This window comes from Pelophylax lessonae, assembly GCF_965119305.1.
Source record: "Pelophylax lessonae genome assembly, chromosome: 1".
NCBI lineage: Eukaryota > Metazoa > Chordata > Amphibia > Anura > Ranidae > Pelophylax > Pelophylax lessonae.
The window spans coordinates 334,834,393-334,856,693 of NC_138768.1; the positions used below are offsets into that span (position 1 = coordinate 334,834,393).

Here is a 22,301-nt window from a genome sequence, read left to right on the forward strand (position 1 = left end):
ACTTATTCCATTGATTTTAAACGATCTTACTAATATTGGGAGATAATGCATTGTATTGGGTAACAAATGAGACTCTAATGAGGTTTTATCCTAGCCCTTTTTCCTTGTCCGGATTAAATAATGTTAAATCCAACAATTTTGGTGGGTAACCCCACTTCTCAAATGTTTGCTTCATGCCTCATAGGCCATATATCTACTCTTAACATCTGACATTTGGAAATAACATGTTTCAGCAATTTGAGATGGAAACGTTGATGCTGTAATAGGGAATTCCTTTCAGTTGGTTTACCAAAGTATCAGTCTTGGGAGTATCACCATCCCTGTATATTAATGTGTCAGAGAAAGCAATCTCCTTAATTTAATTAATCATTTAGGGACACCAGGTTTAAGTAAATTATGAGACATATGGATATGCTGCCTAAGGAAGATTGGACACTCGCAAACAAAGCTATTAGTCAGCCAGGATAACCTTTCCCACCATAATCATGCTTCAGTTTTTGCTAGTTTCCTAGGAGAATGCAAATCTTCTCTCTTGAGAGAGAAGCAAACTCTTTTGACTAGACTTTTTTCTGTTTTTATTTAGATGTTTTGCTTCAATCAAGTTTCTTTGCTTACTGCAGAGCCAAAGGTGCTTTTTTAATGCAGTTTTTTCCAGATTGACCAGTACTCGGCATGCTTGAAAGTTGTTGCCGAACCCCACAATGGTAACAATTCAGAGCCAGCCTGTATTTTGGGCTTTGGGCTCTGCCTTGGGTACTCTCTAAACACTTGATGTACTGTTTTAGCTGCAGAGAACTTGAGAGGTCCATGGCTGTGATACACCCACTGGTGGAATCCTGTCCCTGAAGACTCCTTTCAGGATTTCATGGGCACTCTTTACCTGGATGGTGAACCTTGGCACCCCATATGTTTTGGAACTACATTTTCAATAATCCTCATGCACTCTGCAGTGTAGTTGAGCATCATGGGAAATGTAGTTCAAAAACATCTGGGGTGCTAAGGTTCACCATCACTGCTCTATACACAAGGGCCGCAGCATTTTTTAAATGTGTTCCGTGAAGCTTGCAATTTCTGCACCATACTGGCCTGTGCATGTACCCTTTTCAGCTATGTGCCAGCAACACACAGCTTGTCACGCACTCCCTGCAAGGCTAAGGGTCTGCTCTTGCTGCACAATGACTATTTCATAGATGCCCATATACCACTCCTGCTTCTGCAGCTAGTTAATGAATACCTATGTAAAAAATTCACTTTTGGGTTTTATTTATGCTAACCTTATTAAAGAAATAATTTAATACATGTTTACGCTATGTGGAGCCTGCTCTTCTCTTCTATTTTTTTTTTTCCCCACCAAATCCTGCCTCTGGAACCATTGGGTACTTCATCGCGAGGAGAGGGTATCAGAGAGCGCTCAGAGGATATGCCTGGGTCACAGGGACCACTTACCTGATTACTTTTTGTCGTATGACAATAGGATCAAGATTTTCCAGTGAGTGGGGATCTTCACTTCACATGTGATGATTTGGGCTCACACAGAGTGATTGTTATTTGCTGTAGACACCACACGGTACAAGCCTGTATGCTCAAGGACTTTTTACAGATTGGATGTTATTTAATTGCACAGGGTTTGAGCGCTTTTTTTATTATCTTTATTTTGGACTTTATATATACATTTCTTTGAATTATATATGTCACAATATAAAATATTTACATAGGCAAGTGCTGTTCACACACAGAGCACTTTGCTCTTGTGGGTTATATTTTTGATCATTGTATAACCTAATTGGTTTGGAACAGCAGCTGCATTTAATCACAGAGGTGGCACGAGTGTATTTTTAACACAATTCTTTGCTGCTCTTTCGCTTCTCCATTCTCCGTGTGGCACAAAGACACAACAGAAAGGTTAAGCCAAATTTTCACCATTTAACTGGTTGCTGGTGGGATTTCTATGTTGTCTTGTTGTATTTCTCTTGTTAGCACCTGTTAATTGATATAAGAAAGTTCAATAACAGATTACAGGAGCATCACAAACTTGGAATGCAATTATTTTTTACAATTTTGAGAAGGTGCCAAAAATTTGGTCCAGTCCATTTTTGGAGCAACAATTTTCTGGGTAAAGTGGTGCATTATCTGACAGAAATGTAGGGGTACCAATATTTGTGGCCATGACTTTGTATGTATGTATGTATGTATGTATGTATATATATATATATATATATATATATATATATATATATATATATATATATATATATATATATATATAAAATATACTCAAGCGGTATCTGAATTGTTATTGGGTAGGTGGGGCAAAACCAATATCATGTTTTTACTTTTAAGGTAGTTTTCCATCACACTGATGAGTGGAGCCACTCTTCCCCTTATTTCATAATCTGGCAGGCTTCAGCATGCTAGTTCCTGATCAGGTCAGTCTTGAGAACCAGTGTTTAAAAACAAGGCTGCGTGAATGATCAGTGTTTTTGATTTGGTGTGACTGTTTAAGGATGACTTGTGAATGTATTCTTTTTATTCCATATTGTGTGGCGGTGATACAGGACAATACGACTGGTGTGATAGTGATCAGGGACACTGTGAGTGGGTGGCGGTGATAAGGGACCTTGTGAGTGGACAATGGTGATTAGGGTCACTGAGTGGATGGCAGTGATTAGGGATTCTGACTGACTGGCAGCACTGGTCTAGTGACACTGTACTGCTGTGGCGGTGATGAGAGATAATGGCGGCGATTTTGACATACAATGATATCAGAGCAGCCAGCCATTGTTTATGATCACGGCCACAGAGGTACACCAAAAGTGACACACTGCACTTGCTCTGGTGACAGTATGGAAAAATGTTTATTTTTTTTTTTAACTTTTTTTTCAAATTTTTTTTGGTTTACATATTGTCACCAGAAAGTGCATTTTTTTACACTGTGATTGCTTATTACTGTGGCAATCACTGTATAAGCAATTAGTAACAGTGTTCCAAGGTTTGATTCTTGAAACATTTTGTTTACTACTATGATGCTGGGATTAGCCACAGCTATCACATGGTATAGGGCTGCGGTGATTGGCCCTGGTACCATATGATTGCTATGACCAATCACAGAGCTCACAGTAGTAAACAATGGTGTCATGAAATTAACTGTAATTTAACTGGTACTAGGTCCACTTACAGCATGCTGGACACAGCGGTCACAGACCAAGGCCCACTTCTGTGGGCCTGTACATGTGTGTCCTCCTCAAAAAAAGAGGCTTTCACCTGGCCATTTATCTACATTGGTCGGGCAGGATTTGATTAAACTTTAAGTTGTTCTAAAGTCAAATAATTTTTTACCTTAGTGCACTCCCTTAATTATCCCCTTCCTCATTGTCTTCTGCTGTTGTCCAATTCTGTAAGGAGGAAGAGAAGGGCATGGCCAAACCTCACTATCTATGGGCGCACACAGCCCAGCTTGGGAGCGAGCCTACAAGGGTGTCCCCATAGCACACAGCTTGCTATGAGGGCACTTGGAGAAGTGGAGGAGAAAACAATGCCGGCGGGGGACTGCTATAGAAGAGGTAAGGGACAGCTCTGTGCATTATCTTTGCAGATCTTCTGGATGTTTACATCTTAGGTAGTTTGTCTTAAAATTGTACTTTAGGTGTGCATACCTTATCCAGCACCTGGTGCCAGGATAAAACCTTATTCAGTGCCTGGTGCCAGGGTATCTACTTTGCATGTTTTACTCCAACCAAAATATGTTTGAGCATTTAAAGAACGTTTTTGCATGTCTGGCACTATTGTAGGGATAGGCGTTCTGCAGCTGTGAGCCACCCATTTAACTAAGACCCCAACTGCATCCTGACAAAAGAGGCTTGCTGGAGTGGAAGGGGTTATATTAGGGGTGTCTCTGCACGTTTTTTTTGCCAGTGTACAACCACTTGAAGGTAGCTGCATATAATCCAGGGTTAGTGACTAAAGATCTCTTGTCCTATACTCTACTCTAAGAAAAAGATTATACTGATAGATCCTAAACAAACCTTATTTTTTGTCTGCACATACATATTTCTTTCCCACCATAACGTGATAATTAAATGCTTAGCAGAACAGTTTAAAAAGAGGGAAGTACATATATGTTGGTAACATTTATACGGTACTGCTGATGAGTAATTGCATGACAACTTTTTAAAGGGAGTGGTGGGCGATGCAGGCTCAATGGACCATGTATCCCTAGTGAATCATGTTGTTTGTTGTAAATATTATTTTTTGGAAAGTACAGTATTTGATGACAATGTATAGTTTTATGCCAGTTTCCATTTCTGTGTGCTGGATTGAAGCTGGTTTACCAGATAAAAAGCAGATCTTACAGGGAATTGTGTAATGACAATTGTTAAGGAAGTCACAAATGTATTAGGGCTTATGCTACCTGGCATCCAGGAGACTCTAGCATGAAACTATAGGAAGACATCTGAATATTGGAATCTGTTGGAAATTGTGCCATCCTTAGTGCCTACTTCTAATTTATCAGTGGCATTCTTCTTTATTTTTTGCATAGTTACGTAGTTAGTTTGAAAAAAGACAAACATTTAAAATGTAAAAGCCGGAGGTCTATATAACCTGGCAAGAGGGAGGAGCCTGAACATGGTGCCAACAAGGAGCCCATGCTAGGCTCGATGTGAGTTTCCATCCCAATGTGAAGCCCAATGTGAAGCGATGGAGAAGATACTATCTTTTCTTCTGGCTTTCCCCTACCCAGTACATTGGGCAGCGTGAAACCGATCCGGCCACGCTGACAGTGGGGAGGAGTGGATACAGGAGTGGAGGGACTGGAGTTGGCGATCAGAGAGTGGAGACGTGGAACGCCATGCAGGGTGTCTGGAGGAGCAGAGAGAGCGGAGTGGGGGACGCCAATGGCGGAACGGAGCTCGCGTCGGCTCGGCAGCTCGGAGGAGCGGCTGAATAGCTTGAGCTTGATCCTCGGAGGGGAATCTGCTCAGTTTGGCCCCCAGGATCAATTTGATGTGTGCCGAATGGCAATTAGACGATCGTATTCGGTCGGAGCCTTGGTGCCGGGAAGGGCCGTATACCGAGTAAAGGCTCCGTAGAGGAACAAATTGGTAGGTCTCAAGGAGAGAGACTGACTGGAGCCCAGTAAAGCAGGCTGGTGCAAGGGAAGGTACAGTGGTGACGCAGCGGCTTTATAGGAGTGAAAGAGCAGAGTATAGTGTCATACACACTGAAAAGTCAAAGAAGAAACAGCTTTATTACCGCAAGCCCCTAACAGTATGGGGATGAGGAGAAAGGATCACGGATTTAAAGAACTATCCCCCCACCAGAGCGGTGAGTCTCCCGTATGTTGGTTGATTGCATAGATTACCTTGAAGTAGGATATAAAGTGTGTATATATACATGGACGTTGTTCTAAAAATATAACAAGTAATACAAAGAACACAGAAGAGATCTTCCATAATGAGAGGCAAACCAGTTAAGAGAGGAGGAGGGGTAAAATTCCCCAAAGCAAGTGCAAGTCCCGGGACAATAAAAAAAAAAAAAGACACACGAGGGAAAGCCAGGTGGCCAAAACAAGTATTAAAATAACTTCACTATCAGACCTTGCCCCACTAAATATGAAGATGAGGTTACCGGGAGCCTAAAATAAGACAAATGTTTGATAAGATTATTTTACTATGATTCTTGCGCTGTCCTGGGAAGATGGTATTGGTATAAATTCTTATCCCTGATGCTGCTCGTATAGTGACTGGTACCTCAGACAGTATGGTTAATTATTAATGGGGGGAATACTGCGCTTCAAGGATAATTTTTATACAGTATGGGAATAGGTCTTTAAATATAGTAATAAATATGTGAAAAAATAGTGTATAAATAAATTAATAAGTAACTAGTTAATAAACAACAAATCGTCTGTGCTTCTCTGTGCAATATTTAGACCATCAGTATATGCATAAATCAGATAAATTCAAACGAAGATAAAAGCTCAATATATCCACAAGAAATGCTCAGTGACTTCAGTGCAATAGCAAATAATTAATATATAAATATAAGGTGCATATGTTGTTTTAAGTAGTGGTGCTGTGCAATCTTCTATAAATGTAAAGTGCATATATTATGATGCTGTGTACCAATATTAATCTTACCAAAATACCAGTGCTTATAATTACTCAAAGTGCTTAGTGCTAATAAAAAAAAAAACAGAGCTGTTTTTTTACAGAGTAAATTCTATTCCATATGTTTTTCTTATTTAAGACAAGTTCATTACAGAAGTACAGGTGCTTCTGTGTCAGAGTAAAGAATGTCAATTAATACACCTCTATAATGTGTAAGTGCTGGTGATCTTCAGTGCCAATCACTTCTAGGTGTGCAAACCGCTCACCTTACTGCTGCATATAATACGCATTGTTTTTTTTTTTTTTTGGGTACAATTTTTCAAACCACTGGGATATTGTGGGGTATTAACGGGCTCTCTTGAATTACACTCTCCTTACATCTGCCTCGCAGTTTTACTTTTTTTTAACCATCATAGTGTAGTATTGTCCGGCTTTATTTATAAAGAAAATGCTGCCCTACTTGGAAAAGTGGGAAAAAGAGCTAGGAACAAAGGTGAAGGAGTTTGATACCACAATATTGGCAAGAGACGGAGAGCCCCTTGATAGGAGAAAAAAAAAATTGAAAATGTACAGGTATACAAAATGGAACATCTGCGATGTAGTGAGGAGGAGATTGATAGATTTACTGAAATATGGAAACGTTGGACAGATTTAAAAAAAAAACAAGGAAATATAAAATTTAGAGGGATGTACAGTATTTAAAAAGTTAGTAAACCCTTAAAATTTTTGTAAATATATTATTATATCTTTGCATGTGACAACACTGTAGAAATGACACAACGACTACAATGTAAAGTATTGAGTGTACAGCTTGTATAACAGTGTAAATTTGCTGTCCCATCAAAATAACTCAACACACAGCCATTAATGTCTAAACCTCTGGCAACAAAAGTGAGTAGCTGAAATCCAATTGGGAAAAGACCGCTCCAGGTGGGCTGGATGTCAGGTGCTGGTCGGATCCGTCAATCCGGAATCACATATAGCAAAAAAAGGAGATGACCGCACTCCGATGTAAATCAAAAATTGGAGTAAAATTTATTCCACATCAAACAAATAGGCAAACTGGAACAACACACTGTGGATGTAGGACACAAAGGCAGACGCGTTTCACGACTTAGGGATGTCGCTTACTCATTGCCAAAAGTGAGTACACCCCTAAGTGAAAATGTCCAAATTGGGCCCGCTTAGCCATTTCCCTCCCTGGTGTCATGTGACTCGTTAGTGTTACAAGGTCTCAGGTGTGAATGGGGAGCAGGTGTGTTAAATTTAGTGTTATCACTCTCTCTCTCTCATACTGGTTACTGGAAGTTCATCATGGCAAAGAACTCTCTGAGGATCTGAAAAAAAGAATTGTTGCTCTACATAAAGATGGCCTAGGCTATAAGAAGATTGCAAAGACCCTGAAACTGAGCTGCAGCACGGTGGCCAAGACCATACAGTGGTTTAACAGGACCGGTTCCACTCAGAACAAGCCTTGCCATGGTCAACTAAAAAAGTTGAGTGCATGTGCTCAGCCTCATATCCAGAGGTTGTCTTTGGGAAATAGACGTATGCGTGCTTCCAGCATTGCTGCAGAGGTTGAAGGGGTGGGGGGGGGGGGGGTCAGCCAGTCAGTGCTCAGACCATACGCCGCACACTGCATCGTATTGGTCTGCATGGCTGTCATTCCAGAAGGAAGCCTCTTCTAAAGATGATGCACAAGAAGGCCTGCAAACAGTTTGCTGAAGACCAGCAGACTAAGGACATGGATTACTGGAACCATATCATATAGTCTGATGAGTATAAGATAAACATATTTGGTTCAGATGGTGTCAAGCGTGTGTGGTGGCAACCAGGTGAGTACAAAGACAAGTGTATCTTGCCTACAGTCAAGCATGGTGGTGGGAGTGTCATGGTCTGGGACTGCATGAGTGCTGCCAGCACTGGGGAGCTACAGTTCATTGAGGGAACCATAAATGCCAACATGTACTTTGACCTACTGAAGCAGAGCATGATCCCCACCCTTCGGAGACTGGGCTGCAGGGCAGTATTTGAACATAACCCAAAACAAACCTCCAAGATGACCACTGCCTCGCTAAAGAAGCTGAAGGTGATAGACTGGCTAAGCATGTTTCCAGACCTAAACTCCATTGAGCATCTTTGGGGCATCGGAAGGTGGAGGAGCACAAGGTCTGTAACATCCACTATCTCTGTGATGTCATGGAGGGGTGGAAGAGGACTCCAGTGGCAACCTGTGAAGCTCTGGTAAACTCCATGCCCAAGAGGGTTAAGGCAGTGCTGGAAAATAATGGTGGCCACACAAAATTGATACTTTTGGCCCAATTTGGACATTTTCACGTAGGGGTGTACTCACTTTTGTTGCCAGCAGTTTAGACAATAATAGCTGTGTGTAGAGTTATTTTCAGGGGACAACAAATTTACACTGTTATACAAGGTACACACTACTTTACATTGTAGAATAGTGTAATTTCTTCAGTGTTGTCACATGAAAAGATATAATAAAATATTTAGAATAATGTGAGGAATGTACTCACTTTTGTGAGAGAGGGCTCTTTCACCCTGGGCGTTCCGATCAGATCCGCCTGTCAGTTTTTTAGGCGGATCTGATCGGATGGGAAAGTACAAGGTTGTTGGTGCCAGGCGCTACCACAAGAATGTGTACTGTGCGTTTATAAACGTGAAGATAAAATGTGTGCTGTGTGTTTTATAAACGTGTGTTTTAAAAACGTGTGCTGTGCGTTTAAAAACAATCCGTTTTAAAAGCAATCCACTTTAAAACCAATGCGTTTTTAGCACTAAAATCGTACCATCATTAAAAGTGCATATAGTGAATTAAATGAAACCATATAGTGTCACCACTTGGTTAATACAAGGTGCTTTAGTGCTTGCTGTGAGCCAATGCATCAAGTGCTCAGTAAAATACTTATAAAATGAGAAAGTAGCAACCCGTGGATCCCCACTGGGTATAATTGCTTACCGCACTCTTGTGATGGGTGGCTCGATTCTCCTCATTTGCTGTAATAGAAAATAGCCTCCATTGCGTAGTATATCATGTGTGAGATGAAAGCAGGTGTAATATCCACTCACATTGTAGGAGTTCACTTTCAGCGTGCAGGGTCCGCCAGGCTGTGTCTCTTCCGCGTTCCACCGGTCTGAACCACCGCTACCGCAAGTGACGTACTGACGCAATAAGCCACGCCCTACGCATTTCGTCACTACGACGTAATCTGGAGCGTGCCATCTAGCGCTACTCCCAGTGTTTTTATAGGCTGGGCTGGCGCCATATTGGTACACCATTGGAGCAGAATCAATGGCCATGTTTGTACACCTTGCGGTTTAGATAGCCAATGATGTACAGCCTTAAAAACTGGTCATCATGTGAACTCCTATGAATGTGTTTGCCAATTCCACTGAATACATTTACATACATTTTATTAATACCAGCAAGCAGTGAAAAGTACACCAAGATGTAGAGAATTTGTACCGCTTTCATGTCCGTGTGGGTGTGTAAAGCCCAGTTTATTGCTTCTAGTCCATCCTTCTGTTGTATGTTCGTATAGAGGGAGTTGACATCAATGGTTACTAAGATGTCCTCTTCCTCTATGTGAAGATCTTTTATTTCTGCTAATAGCTGCTTGCTGTCCCGCAGGTAGGATTTCCCTACAGGGACCAATGGTTGTAAGAACTGGTCGAGGTACTCTCCCAGTCTTGAATGTACGGAGTTTATCCCACTTATAATGGGTCTGCCAGGTGTTTTTTGTCATCCTTATGCATTTTGGGAACATAGTAAATGACTGGGGTCTTAGGTTTTTCCAAACACAGATACTTGGCTTCTTTTTTGTTTATGATGCCCATCTTCTTCCCTTTTTCGACACATTTGTGTAGGGCCTCTTCATGCTTTTTCTTTGGGTCTCCCTTGAGATTTATATATGTATCCTGTACTTTAAGTAGATTCTCCATCTCATCTTCGTAGTCTTTCTTATTCAATATTACCAGGCCTCCCCCCTTGTCGGCTGGTCTGATGACCACTCCTTTTCTTTTTTCAAGTTTTTTTGATGGTTTCCCATATATTCTTTTCCTTTCTATTCTGCACTTTTAGGTCCCTTATGTCTGCTTCTACCATGCGTTTGAACACCTCTAAATTCTCATTTTGAGGGTTCTTAGGATTGAATGTGGACCGGTTCTTCAGATTTGTTTGTCTGTATTCGCTTTGTGTGGGTCTTTGTACTTGCTTTTGCTTTAATGTAAAGAATCTTTTAATATTCAGTTTCCTGACATATTTGTGCAGGTCTATATATGCTTCAAATTTGTCAAGATTTTTTCCGGGGGGCGTATTTGAGCCCCAAATCTAATATTTTTAATTCCTCCTCCTCAAAGTGCTTCACTCAGGTTAAAAATACCTTTACCTATTGCTCTCTTCTCCTTTTTCTTCCGTTTCTTTCCTCATCGGGTCCCTCGCGGTTTCCATTTCTGTTTGATTCCTGATGTCTTGTTGTGTCTTCCCTGTTGCCATGTTGTTGCCACTGGCCCCCCCAACTGTCTCCTCGTGTAGGGGTTTGGTGCCAGTTCTGTTGCCAATGTCCCCATGGTCTGCGGGGGCCTCCTCTCCCCCTTGGGGGTTGCCCTCTGTTCCCCTGGGGAAAAAAACCCTCCTTGGTGGGGGTGGTCCTCTGTTGTCGTGGTATGGTTCCTCATAATTTTCCAACGGTGCATATCTGTTGTATGTGTCTGCATATCCATAGTTGTTTCTTGGGGTCCTATTGTGTGTGTCTCCATTACCGTATCCATTTCTTGGTGTACTTTTCACTGCAAGCGGGGATCGGCGGATCGATCCCCGCTGAGCAGCACGAATCCGCCTATGGAGGCGGACCGTGTGAAAAAGCCCATACTGTAAGTGATGAGGAGATGGAGGGAAGAGAGAAGGGACACAGAGTCAGAGGACAGAAGAGAGAGGAGAAAGAGTGGGGGAGGGTTTGAGTAGATGATAAAATGTTAATGATAATTTTAACGGTTTTGTATATTATATATTTGAAATCAATAAAAATATTGAAAAAAATAAAAATGTAAAAGCCTAAATCTGAAATTGTTCCAAAACCCTTCTTAACCACTCCTAGACCGGAAGGTTTCCCCCCTTAATGACCAGGCCATTTTTTGCGATTCAGCACTGCGTTACTTTAACTGACAATTGCGCGGTCGTGCAACACACTATCCAAATAAAACTGATGTCCTTTTTTTTCCCCACAAAGAGAGCTTTGTTTTTGTGATATTTAATCACCTGTGCGATTTTTATTTTTTGCGCTATAAACAAAAAAGAGCGACAATTCTGGAAAAAAAATATATTTTTCTTTTGTTAATTGACAGACGCAGCTCCATGTCTTCTTGACCCGTGGGTTTATGCTGCCCCCTACAGGAGTAGGACACTAGGCGGGAAAAAGTTTGACTATGCCTATAGGGCAGTCTCAGGAGGTATACTCCCACTTCCTGCTATAGGTCTTCAGTTTTTTTCTGCCTAGTCAGGAGTGAGGACCTAGTTCCTTGCTGGGATCTCTGGTCCTAGCATTTTTTCCTTTTTAAACTGAATTTTTCTAGATGGATCAGACAGACAGTGGTGCAGGGCTAATCCATTAGGGTCAGGATCCTCCTTTCCTGGTTAAGGTGCATTCTAGGATGCGCTTAGTGCTTCTTGGGCCTTCCCTCATCGGGCGTCGGTAGTGCAGGTTTGCAAGGTGGCCACCTGGTAGGCCGTGCACACTTTTACAAAATTTTATAAGGTGAATGTGTTGGCATCTGCAGATGCTTCTTTTGACCACAGGGTTTTGCAGGCTGCTGTTGGAGAGGGTTGGTCCTCCTTTGAGGGTATTTTTTTGTTAGGTGAGCTCCAGGTATTCCTTGTTGAGCCCCAGTTTTACCTGGTTGGCTATGTTCAGCCTTTGGAAAGTGTGTTTTCTTGCTGTGTTCTTCCCACCACAATGGTGACATTGCTTTGGAACATCCCAAGGGTCAAGAAGATCTGGAACGGTGCCCGTCAATGAACGAATTAGAAAACTGGATTTTTGTCTTAGCGTAAAATCCTTTTCTCTGATGTTCATTGACGGACACAGCACCCGCCCCTCTATTGAGATGGGTTTTATGCTCTTTTGACACTGCTTGTTACAAAAATGATGACCTATAGCAGGAAGTGGGAGTATAACCTCTGGGACTGCCCTATAGGCATAGTCAAACTTTTTTCCACCTAGTATCTTACTCCTGTAGGGGGCAGCATAAACCCGAGGGTCAAGAAGATCTGGAGCTGTGTCCGTCAATGAACATCAGAGAAAATAATTTTACGGTAACAGAAAAATCAATCTTTTTTTTCACTTTCTGCTATATAACAGTGCCAATAAAAAAAAAAAAAAAAAAAAAATTAAAAAAAAAATGTTTTCATCATTTTAGGCTAATATGTATTCCGCTACCTATTTTTGGTAAAAAAAAAATCCCAATAAGAGTATTTTAAATGGTTTGCGCAAAAGTTATTGGGTCTACAAACTAGGGGAAAGATTTGGGTCATTTTTATTGTTTTACTTTTTTTTTTATTAGTAATGGTGGCGATTAGTGATTTTTAGCGGGACTGCGACATTGTGGCGGACAGATCGGACACCTAAGTGACATTTTTGACAATTTTGGGGGTACCAGTGACATTACTACAGTAATCAGTGCTAAAAATATTCACTGTTACTGTACTAATGACACTGGCAGCGAAGGGGTTAACACCAGGGTCGATCAAACAGTTAAATGTGTCCCTTGGGGGGTGCTTTCTAACTGTGTGGGGGATGGACTTATGGAATGAACACAGGGACCTGTGTTCCTAAATAGGAGGAACACAGGAGTCCTGTGTTCATTGCTGACAGAACAGCGGTCTGCCCTGTTATAACGGCAGACTGCCATTCTGTCTCCATGGGGAGAGATCGCGGGTGCCCTGCGGCAATCACAGCTGTCGGATCCGTAGATCAGCTTCCCCTGTGACGAATGGGCGCGTGTCCCCACTCGCGGTCCCGCGAAGCAACGTACAGATACGTTGTTTCATGGGACAGGGCCGACCTGCCGCAGTATATGTACTGCTGGCAGTTGGCAAGTGGTTAAGCATGGTCCAGTTTCCTCATAACGAAGGTCCTATGTGCCCCTTATAAAATTAGTTGGCCTCTGCACTCTCACAAGTTCCACAACATCCTTTTTGTGAACCATTGTCCAAAACTGAACTACATATTCAAGATGAAGTCTTACTTATGCTCCCTGCAGTCTAAAAGAGGTCCCCCATTGAATCTATAAAAGTTACGGCTTTCTGTTTGAGACCCAAAGGTAACATGGTAAGTTCCAGTCTAATTTACCAGTGTAGCAACAAATTGGGTTCGCCTGCAATGAAAATCGCAGTTTCCCACTGAATTTCAGCTTGACTAAGTCAAGATGTTTGCAAAACAGGGGAAATCTATGATACCCAAAATACAAATAGGTAACACAGTTAAAACTTTTACAGCTCTTAGATGAAGACCGTAATGGCTTCAATCAATCACTGGGAAGAACAATGTAACAAAACCTCTTCTACTGGATGGAGTTCACGTGCTCCCCTGAATATCGGGACATTATGGGCTCTCAGGCTTAAGCCACATTTTATCCTCACCTAGACCCTCTGGCATTCTTTAGCTTTGTTTTCAAATCGCGTTGCCTCCTGGATTATATTTTTCCTTTTTTTCTCCTTTTTTTGGGGGGGGGTTGCTTGCTCTGGGCATTTTTGATTATTTTTATGCAAACAGAAGGGGGTCTCACTAAAGCTTGCTAGTTTTGTGTTCGAGTACTTCCTGAGTATGCTTCTTTCACAACCATTTGTTATGGATTACATCTGGATGTGATATGGTATGCTTGATACACAGTCCTAATTAAGTGCTAGTGCGAAGCATACATTTAATTATGGTGCTCTGCAATGCTGTACAAGAAGGTTGTTATGCATCTAGTTTGATGTATCTCTGCCTCTTGAGATTACTTTTCCAGTGCATACTTTTCAAAGTTTTAAATATAAAATTAACAAAAAAAAAAAAAAAAAAACGTTACAGCTCAGTTTAGAGTTAAACTATAAATGGTTGCCGTAAAATGATTCTGTTATTTATTTTTGTGTGAGGGGCACTTAATTTGAGTTTTGCAATAGGCACTTAAAGTGGTATTAAAGCTTTGGGTTTTTTTTTCATTGTTTTTCAATAACAAACATGTTTTACTTTCCTGCTCTGTGCAGTGGTTTTGCACAGAGCCACTCCGATCCTTTACGTTTCAGGTCCCCCTATTGGCGCTCCTTGCTCCTTCCCCTTGAGAAGTGCCCCCAGAGAAAGTCGCTTGCCCTGGGGGCACCACTGTGTAGTTGCTCCCGAGCTGCTGCTCTATGTGTTAATAAGACACATAGAGCTGCGGCTCGGCCCTGCCCTCCTGCTCCCTCCTCATTTGCTCTCTGGTTGTGATTCACAGCAGTTTGAGTCAATGGGCTTCCACTGCTTTCTCAGCCAATGAGAATGGAGAGTCTCGGGACAACTGAGGCCATTGTGAACATGGCTGGATCGGATGGAACTCCGGTAAGGATTAGAGAGGGTGAGAGTGGGGAGGGGGCGCTGCACACAGAAGATTTTTTACCCCCATGCATAGAGTGCATGAAGGTAAAAAACCTTCAGCCTTTAGAACCACTTTAATGTGTTACTAAACCAAGAACAGTAAAATCAGTGTGTGTATACAGTAAAGCATGATTGTTATACACGCCGTGGAACCTAAGGGATTAATCCTCTGCATTGTGTAAAAAGGCTGTTTGATCGTGTATGCACAGATCCTCCTATTCTTCCACTAATTCCAGAACATGTATGGATAGGACAGAGCCTTTGGAGTCAGGCTTCACATGCTCAGTTTGGTGTGTATTGCTAGAGAGTTTTTTGGGGGTTTTTTTTGGGAGAGTGCATGTGCTCAGCACAGGGCCAATCAGCATTGTCCAGACAGAGGGTCAGGGGTCTTGCAGCCTGATAGGACAGCTCAGTGCAGTATGAAAACCCTTCCTACAAGCTTTAACTAGTGCTCGGCTAAAATACTGATAGAAGTCACAATACTGCTATATACTTCTGATTTAGCAGTTTATATTTACTAAAATAATTGCATTTCCATGTTCTGTGTACTGTGGAGACCAGATATAGTAAATGCAGGGTCCTGGGTTTTACTGCGGCAGGCAGCCCCTCCTGTGCGCCTGGTGCTAGGGGGCAAGCTCGCTCCCAGCTGAGAGAGAAGGACGGGCAGCTTTTGTAAACACAGCTGACCGTTCTTCTCACTGGAATGATCACACAGCGCCTGTGATCATTCTATATAGGATCACAGGTCTCTATGGTCATTTCAAAAGCCCATCCCCCCACAGTTAGTAAACACTCCCCTTGGCTTACATTAAACCCCTTGATCACCCACAGGGTTAACCCCATCCCTGTCAATGTCATTATTACAGTAACATTGCGTATTTTTACCACTGATTAACTACTAATGCACCTTTTGAAAGGGGACAGACTTTTCTACTCAGGCTGTGGCTGCTTTAGAAAGAAAACATACAGTAAGACGTTGCATGTTTTTTTATTTTGTTACACCTTGAATGTATTTAGTTGATTTAAACTACAGTTTCAATTGGGCTTTAAGTTAGACATATAATTTTAGATACTTGTAAATAATAGTTGAATAGTGTTCTAGCCTAACATTTGCTGTGATCCAAAACACCTAACTTGTTCTGAGCTAAATTTAAGAACAGCTGAAAACAAAAATGTCTAGTCAGACTGACACATTGCATGTCCGATGTGCATTAAGGTTTGTGTTGTGCTCAATGCTTTATAGTTCAACCACTGAAATCATATTTGTGTATGATAGATACAGTAGATCCTCTCGATTTCCCCTTCTGTTTTAATTATTTTTTCCTCTCCTATATATATGTTAAATAATACTCTGCTGTTTTACAATAAATTATTACATTTCAAACTATTGGTTATTAAAATAGGATTGGACTGGTTACATCCATTTTTAGCAATAATTATGTTTCAGAACCTAGTAAGCGTGTACAAAGAATGAGCTAAAACAATAGACAGAACCGCATTGTGATGGCTTAATAAGGTTATAGCTTGTGGTGTGTGTGGTCGTCTGCTGCATCACCTACCCTCACCATTCATTATAAGGATCAGGTTGCTTTTTTTACTTTTTTTGATAACACTCACAGTACTGTTATGAACTGGTGGGTACCATTATGGTGACAGTCATCAAATTGTTGAAGTAAAACTGCTCAGTGGGGGTGGTTGTTGACAAAGGATGGAATGCAATCTGTCTACAGAATGGGCATGCTCTGGCAGATGGACTGTTTTTTTTAGATCCATAACAATGACATTTTAAGTTTAAAAAATATATATATTCATATATATTGTTTAAGCATAAAAGAAGAACATATTTAGTTAGCAAATGAGGGAAATTGTTTTGCGAAAGTTGAATTGCAAAGTACCATTGTTGTAGATGTATATTTCTTTATTGTCCATTGCGGGGCACAGGAATGTAGTTCAATTTTCTGTACTCCAGTGTACATAATCCTGAATATTTTATATATATATATATATATATATATATATATATATATATATATATATATATATATATATAGTGCTGTGTTCTTTTAGAGAAAAGCAGAATTCAAAAAATTAACTACTCCCACCTGATAATAACTATCAGATGGGAGTAATGGATTTCCTCCAGAAAAGAGGGTATTGCATACTCTACTGAAGTGCAGCAAGAGCTATGTTAAAATAATGACCTATAATAGCAACTCCCTTACAATTTGCCTCCAAAGAAACAGACTCCAAGCAAAATAGCAGGATATACAGTATATATTGTGCTGTGACTATTGCACCACTGTATCAGCAGTTCGTGTGAATTGGCAGGCATTCTTATCATCCTTTTTTTTGTTTGGGGGTTCCTGACAATCTATTGTAGTACATTACATTCTCATGCATCCACCCCTTTCATGTAGGTGCATAGATCTCTTGACCAAAAGCTCACAAAGTAAATGTATACAGGTGTGGTTCTGGAACTCCATGATCAAACCCTGTCTGCATAATATCGAATAAGGCAGTTCCATATAATGAGCTAACCCATTATTGAACATAACTTTCAATAATTTGTCACTTTGGAGAGTTTTGTGTCAAAACCTTGCACCATTTGTCACCAAATGACATGGTTATAGTAATTTGAAGAAGTAAAACTGCAGCTTTTCCAAATTAATAGGGAGATGATGGCATTGAAACTCTCCCTGAAAGACAAAATTGAGGAAGAAATTAGGTTACCCAAGGACTACTATCTGTTGAACCTGAGGTTGACAGCTATATTGTGTCACAAAAACAGAATAAATGCAGGAGATAAGTGTGCCTGGATTACCAAGAGGGCAATTGAATAAAAGACCATTTTTTTTGTCAAAGATTGTTAGGTGCTCTTGTGGATTCTCTACTGATGGAAAAATGGATTCGTCCTCAGAATCCAATAAATCCACAGAGCATCCAACTTCTGATAGCAGATCGGCACAACAAACAAAAATTTTAATTCCCTTTTCCTTTGGACGGTGATATAAACGATTTTTGAGGGATGACGAGACGAAAAAAAACCCAGGTGGTTAATTCAGGGAGGTAACTGCAGGAAAACCCCCTCATAAACCTCTCCTCATGTACCTTGTCATGGACTTGCTATTTGGCCCATGTCTGAATTCATTTAATTTAAGGTTGACAGTGATTTGTTCAGATTTGAATGTATGCCTAAAGTATACTGTAACTGGAGGCAAAACCTTCTTTTACATTTTATAAAGGGTACAGACAGATTAGAACATCAGTGAGGTTTTTCTTTATTGCTTTCTGTGTCCCTTTTAGGGAGACTCGCCTCCACCATTATTACCAAAAGTGAAAGTAAAAGAAAATCCCAAATTTTGAGTGGTCATAAGAACAGAAATCCTACAACGGCCGGAGTTCTGATGAGCTTAGTGACTATCAGGGATTTCCCTCACTTTGGAGGGATTTTACTTTTTATTGTAGCTATGGGACAGTAAGTGAAGGGTAATCTCCCAAATGGGACACAGATGTCATTAAAAAAAACTGTGTTGATAGACCTCCCTTAATCTACTCAAAATGAAAAATCTGGGAATGCGAGTCAATTCAGGGGTCAGGAGTAACCCCTGGACAATTCAAAAGTAATGAGAGCTACACACACACCTTAGGATATTAAACACATCTTTCCCAATTCCTTGCCTTAATATTCAAACTTCAGTAAATGTAAAATTCATGCCCTCAAGAGTTTGTAAGATGATTCCAAAAATATTATTAAACCAACTAATAGAGGTGGGACTATTGTCATACTACTTTACCCTGATTATTAGACTGGAATGCTTAGAAATTCTGAGAGCTATGTACATTTGCCACATGATCCTACATTGACAGTACAGTCAAAGTTACAATCCTTTGGCCATATGAATGGATGGTTAGGTGATGATGTGTGTATGTTTCTAGATAGGAACTTCCTGAATGGGCTGCAATATATAAACTTCTTAAGATTCACAAAGGGGTAAGCTTGTTGAAATACAGGCCAGATAGTTTTTGGCTGTGAATCAGTTGCACAGCCATTGGCTTGGGTAATTGATTAATTTCTTCAACCATATGTCAAGAATCTCCCGCATACATTAGGGATACTCAGATTTTTTTTTTTTTTTTACAGCTTTGAACAGTGTATACCCACCTGCACAGGATTTTGTTTTGGCCACAATATTTAATCTCTGTATTCCTTGGTTCCTCTGGTGGTATTGAAGCCTTTAAGTTTTTCCTTTCAAAGGATCTAATGCCATCAATTGCTACCGAGTTTCTAGTAGTGGGACTTCATGTTGTTCTAGAGAATATATTTTTATCCACAATATTTAACAGCAAATATGAAGGACAGCGATGGGCTTCTTCCTCCTTTGCCAATCTGTTCATGGGATGTATTGAGGAACAGTGTATCTTCCCCCTCACCACAGTTTTTCAAAAGTGTTCAGCTGCAGAGAACACATATTGATGATCTTTGAAATGCTATACAGTGATCATTTTTTTACTATATGGGAGGATTCAGAGATTGGCGTTAATACACTTGTGTACATTAATTCCTTCTTCCCAAATATTGGCTTTAATTTTAATTATTCCTACCACAATGTTCAATTTCTGGATGTTGATGTCTCGTTCCAGAATGATAACTGGGTATCATCATTGTATTTCAAGCCTGCTGACCTTAACACTCTGTTACGCTATAGGATTGGACACCCTAGATGTCTTGTTGAGGGTCCATTACTCTCACAACTCCTATGGGTGTTCCGTATTTATTCTGAGAGAATAGATTACCAGCAAATGGGTTACCCTAAATGGATACTAATGAGTGCCCTCCGTAAGGCATGATCTACCACGAGGGCCCTAGGCATAAACAGTAAACTTAGATGGTTCAAACCTTTTTCCAGGTGTCTGAGTGTGTTAGAAAAGCTTCTTAAAAATGTTAATGTTTTACAAACATACAATTCTGCACATGAATGAAGCAGGTTTTCCTACAGGACTATCAAAACACACTGGTTAAGGCAGATTCTGTTTGCAAATATACTTGGAAGTCCGAAACCTGCATCGATACTAATGTAATTTCTGGTTTCAGGCAGAAGGGGTTGTTGGGTTACTAAATATGATAACATTGCAACTCTTTGAATTTACTCTTTTTTTCCCACAACACTATTATTTTTTCCTTGGCTCACATCTATTTAATGCTCTTCCTTCCAAGATCTGAACTTAATTTTGGTAGTGCTGGCTGGCTCTTAGAAACCAGACCCTTACTAATATTTACCGTATCACAGAGTAGGAGTGGGTAGGCTACTGCAACCCTTCTGCTAAGCTGCTCTCATATTCAGGGGCTAGTGTGTTGCCATAGTGAGCCTCAAACTTCCTACTTTCATTGTAAAGGAAGAAAGGAAGGAACCAATATATATGTGTTTATTCATTGGTAATTGCGGAGCTCTTGCATATGTTTCACTTGCTGGAAACCATGGTCCCCTTATGTTATATACTGGAACACTGAGATATTAGAGCACATTGGTGATTGGTAAGGTAATTGACTACTGCGATTGGGGGATGGTCACTGTTAGTATAGAATGGGTTGGTCTTTATACTCTATATATGTTTTATTCTATCACTAATGTTGTCACTATTTACCAGAAGAAGGAGCTTATTTAAACTCTGGAACATAGCTGTTTTATGTACAGTAATTGTGACTACTAAATAGCGTTCTGATGTGCTGGTAACATATTGTTTGTTTTTGAAACACAGTAGTAGGAGCGCTCTGACCTGAACACTGAAATTACTATTAACATGACAGCTGAAGCAATCAGAGTGGTTTGGCATTCTTGAGTTTACACAATGGCTACTTCACATTTAATTAATAGCCAGCAAGTGTCCATTTTGCCTAATACTGTTTTCAATGAGCGTGGAATGCCCTCCTTATGTTTATATTATACATTATTTTTTAGGTGGTTGCTTCCATTATATTGTAATCCTTTTACTTTGTTTTCCTAGCAAACCTTCCAATGCCAACCATCGCTGCCTTGGATGGAGCAGCTCTAGGGGGAGGCTTAGAGATGGCTTTAGCCACTGACATCATAGTGGCAGGTAAGGTCAGTTAAAAAATTACTTCTTATTGTTAGATGAAAAAAGGTTCATCTGGATTTGTTTTGTATTGATTTGTTTTACTCTGTGGATCAATAATATAATGACAAATATAGCTTAAAGTATATGTACAGTCAAAACTTTAATTTTTGTATGGAATAGTGAAGGGTTAACACCCCTGTCAGTTTTTTGTATACTTTCTGTGTCCCATTGGGAAGGCTTCATTTAATTACCTGTCCCAAAGACTCAACATAAAGTAAAAAAAAATGTCTAAAAAAAAGAAAAGAATCTCCTTTCTTCCACTTTGGAAGATTTCCTGTTTCCGTAATAACTGTAAAATGTTTGATTCCTCTTCACTTTCTTCCTTAGTAAAAATGGTCACAAATACAATTAGGGTGAATCTCTTGGGGACAAAAACAGCAACCAAGGGGTTCTGATCTTTCCCTGTTCTATCTATAACTAAAAAACACTATTGTTTTAGTTATACATTCAATTTAATCATTTTTTAAAAATGTACAGCCTTGTCAATGCTTAATATAGCTTAGATCTATTATGCTCTTAAAATGCAGCACATTGAGGCTATTTATCTAAATGTACCTGCATTGCATTGTGGTGCATGTTCCCCCTTGGCCCCTTGTGTGCTATGGCAAGCATCCTGTAGTTGTCAGAATCGCAACCTGCTTTTTAAGAACTAGAATTAAAAAAAAATACAATACCACTATCGTCTAAAATCCAAAGTGAAGGTTTAAAATACACTGCAGCTAAGCAAAAATGCAGGAATTAATAAATATAGTAAGCCCTTTTTTTATCTGTGTCCCTCTTTCCATAACTCTATGGCTAAATTGCAAGTGTGCTTTGAGAAGACTTTAATGTGCAAATGTAAACCTCGACTTAATAAAGGGAAAAAAACATAAATGGTGTCCAAAAATTATGACTTATTAACTTTCTTTTTTTTAATGAAACTTTTTGTCATAACATAGACCAGAAATAACAGGTACAATAGGATACAACATTCTAGGTATCATAAAAGTAATACAAAGTATATAACAATGTCCTAAGAAGAAACCTCCAGGAGACAGATCACAGTCCAGGAAAAATGAGCTAGGCATATATATCGTATACACAAACCACCAAACAGTTGCATCCTAAGCTCTAATACCAGTAAAAACAATGTCAAAGAAAACAATTGACTCATAGTGGCCCATTGTGATATGATTTGGACGAGATCTTTGATATCAGAAATGGTATAACTACCCCAGTCCTATTGCGAATAAGAAAAAAATGGAGAAAGAAGAAAATAAAGGGAAAATAAACCTTAACACTGAGTTGCCTGGTCAGACGAACAAAATAGTGCAGACGTGGAACTACAAAACAATGGGTCACATTCGATTTAATCATCCTCAACCTTCTATAGGGATTTCCTTGGTGCCATTTGCGTATCTCTCCATATCTAAAATCACACTTGACAACCCAA

The 22,301-nt window shown here is 40.1% G+C and overlaps 1 protein-coding gene across 1 annotated transcript in view; it reads left to right on the top strand.

Moving 5' to 3' along the window:
• Positions 1 to 22,301, top strand: part of AUH (AU RNA binding methylglutaconyl-CoA hydratase) — a 445,506-nt gene that overhangs the window by 183,977 nt on the left and 239,228 nt on the right. The window contains exon 5 of the mRNA XM_082264199.1: positions 20,738 to 20,830. Within this exon, the coding sequence (XP_082120325.1) occupies positions 20,738 to 20,830 (93 nt within the window). The remainder of the gene's footprint in view (positions 1 to 20,737; positions 20,831 to 22,301) is intronic.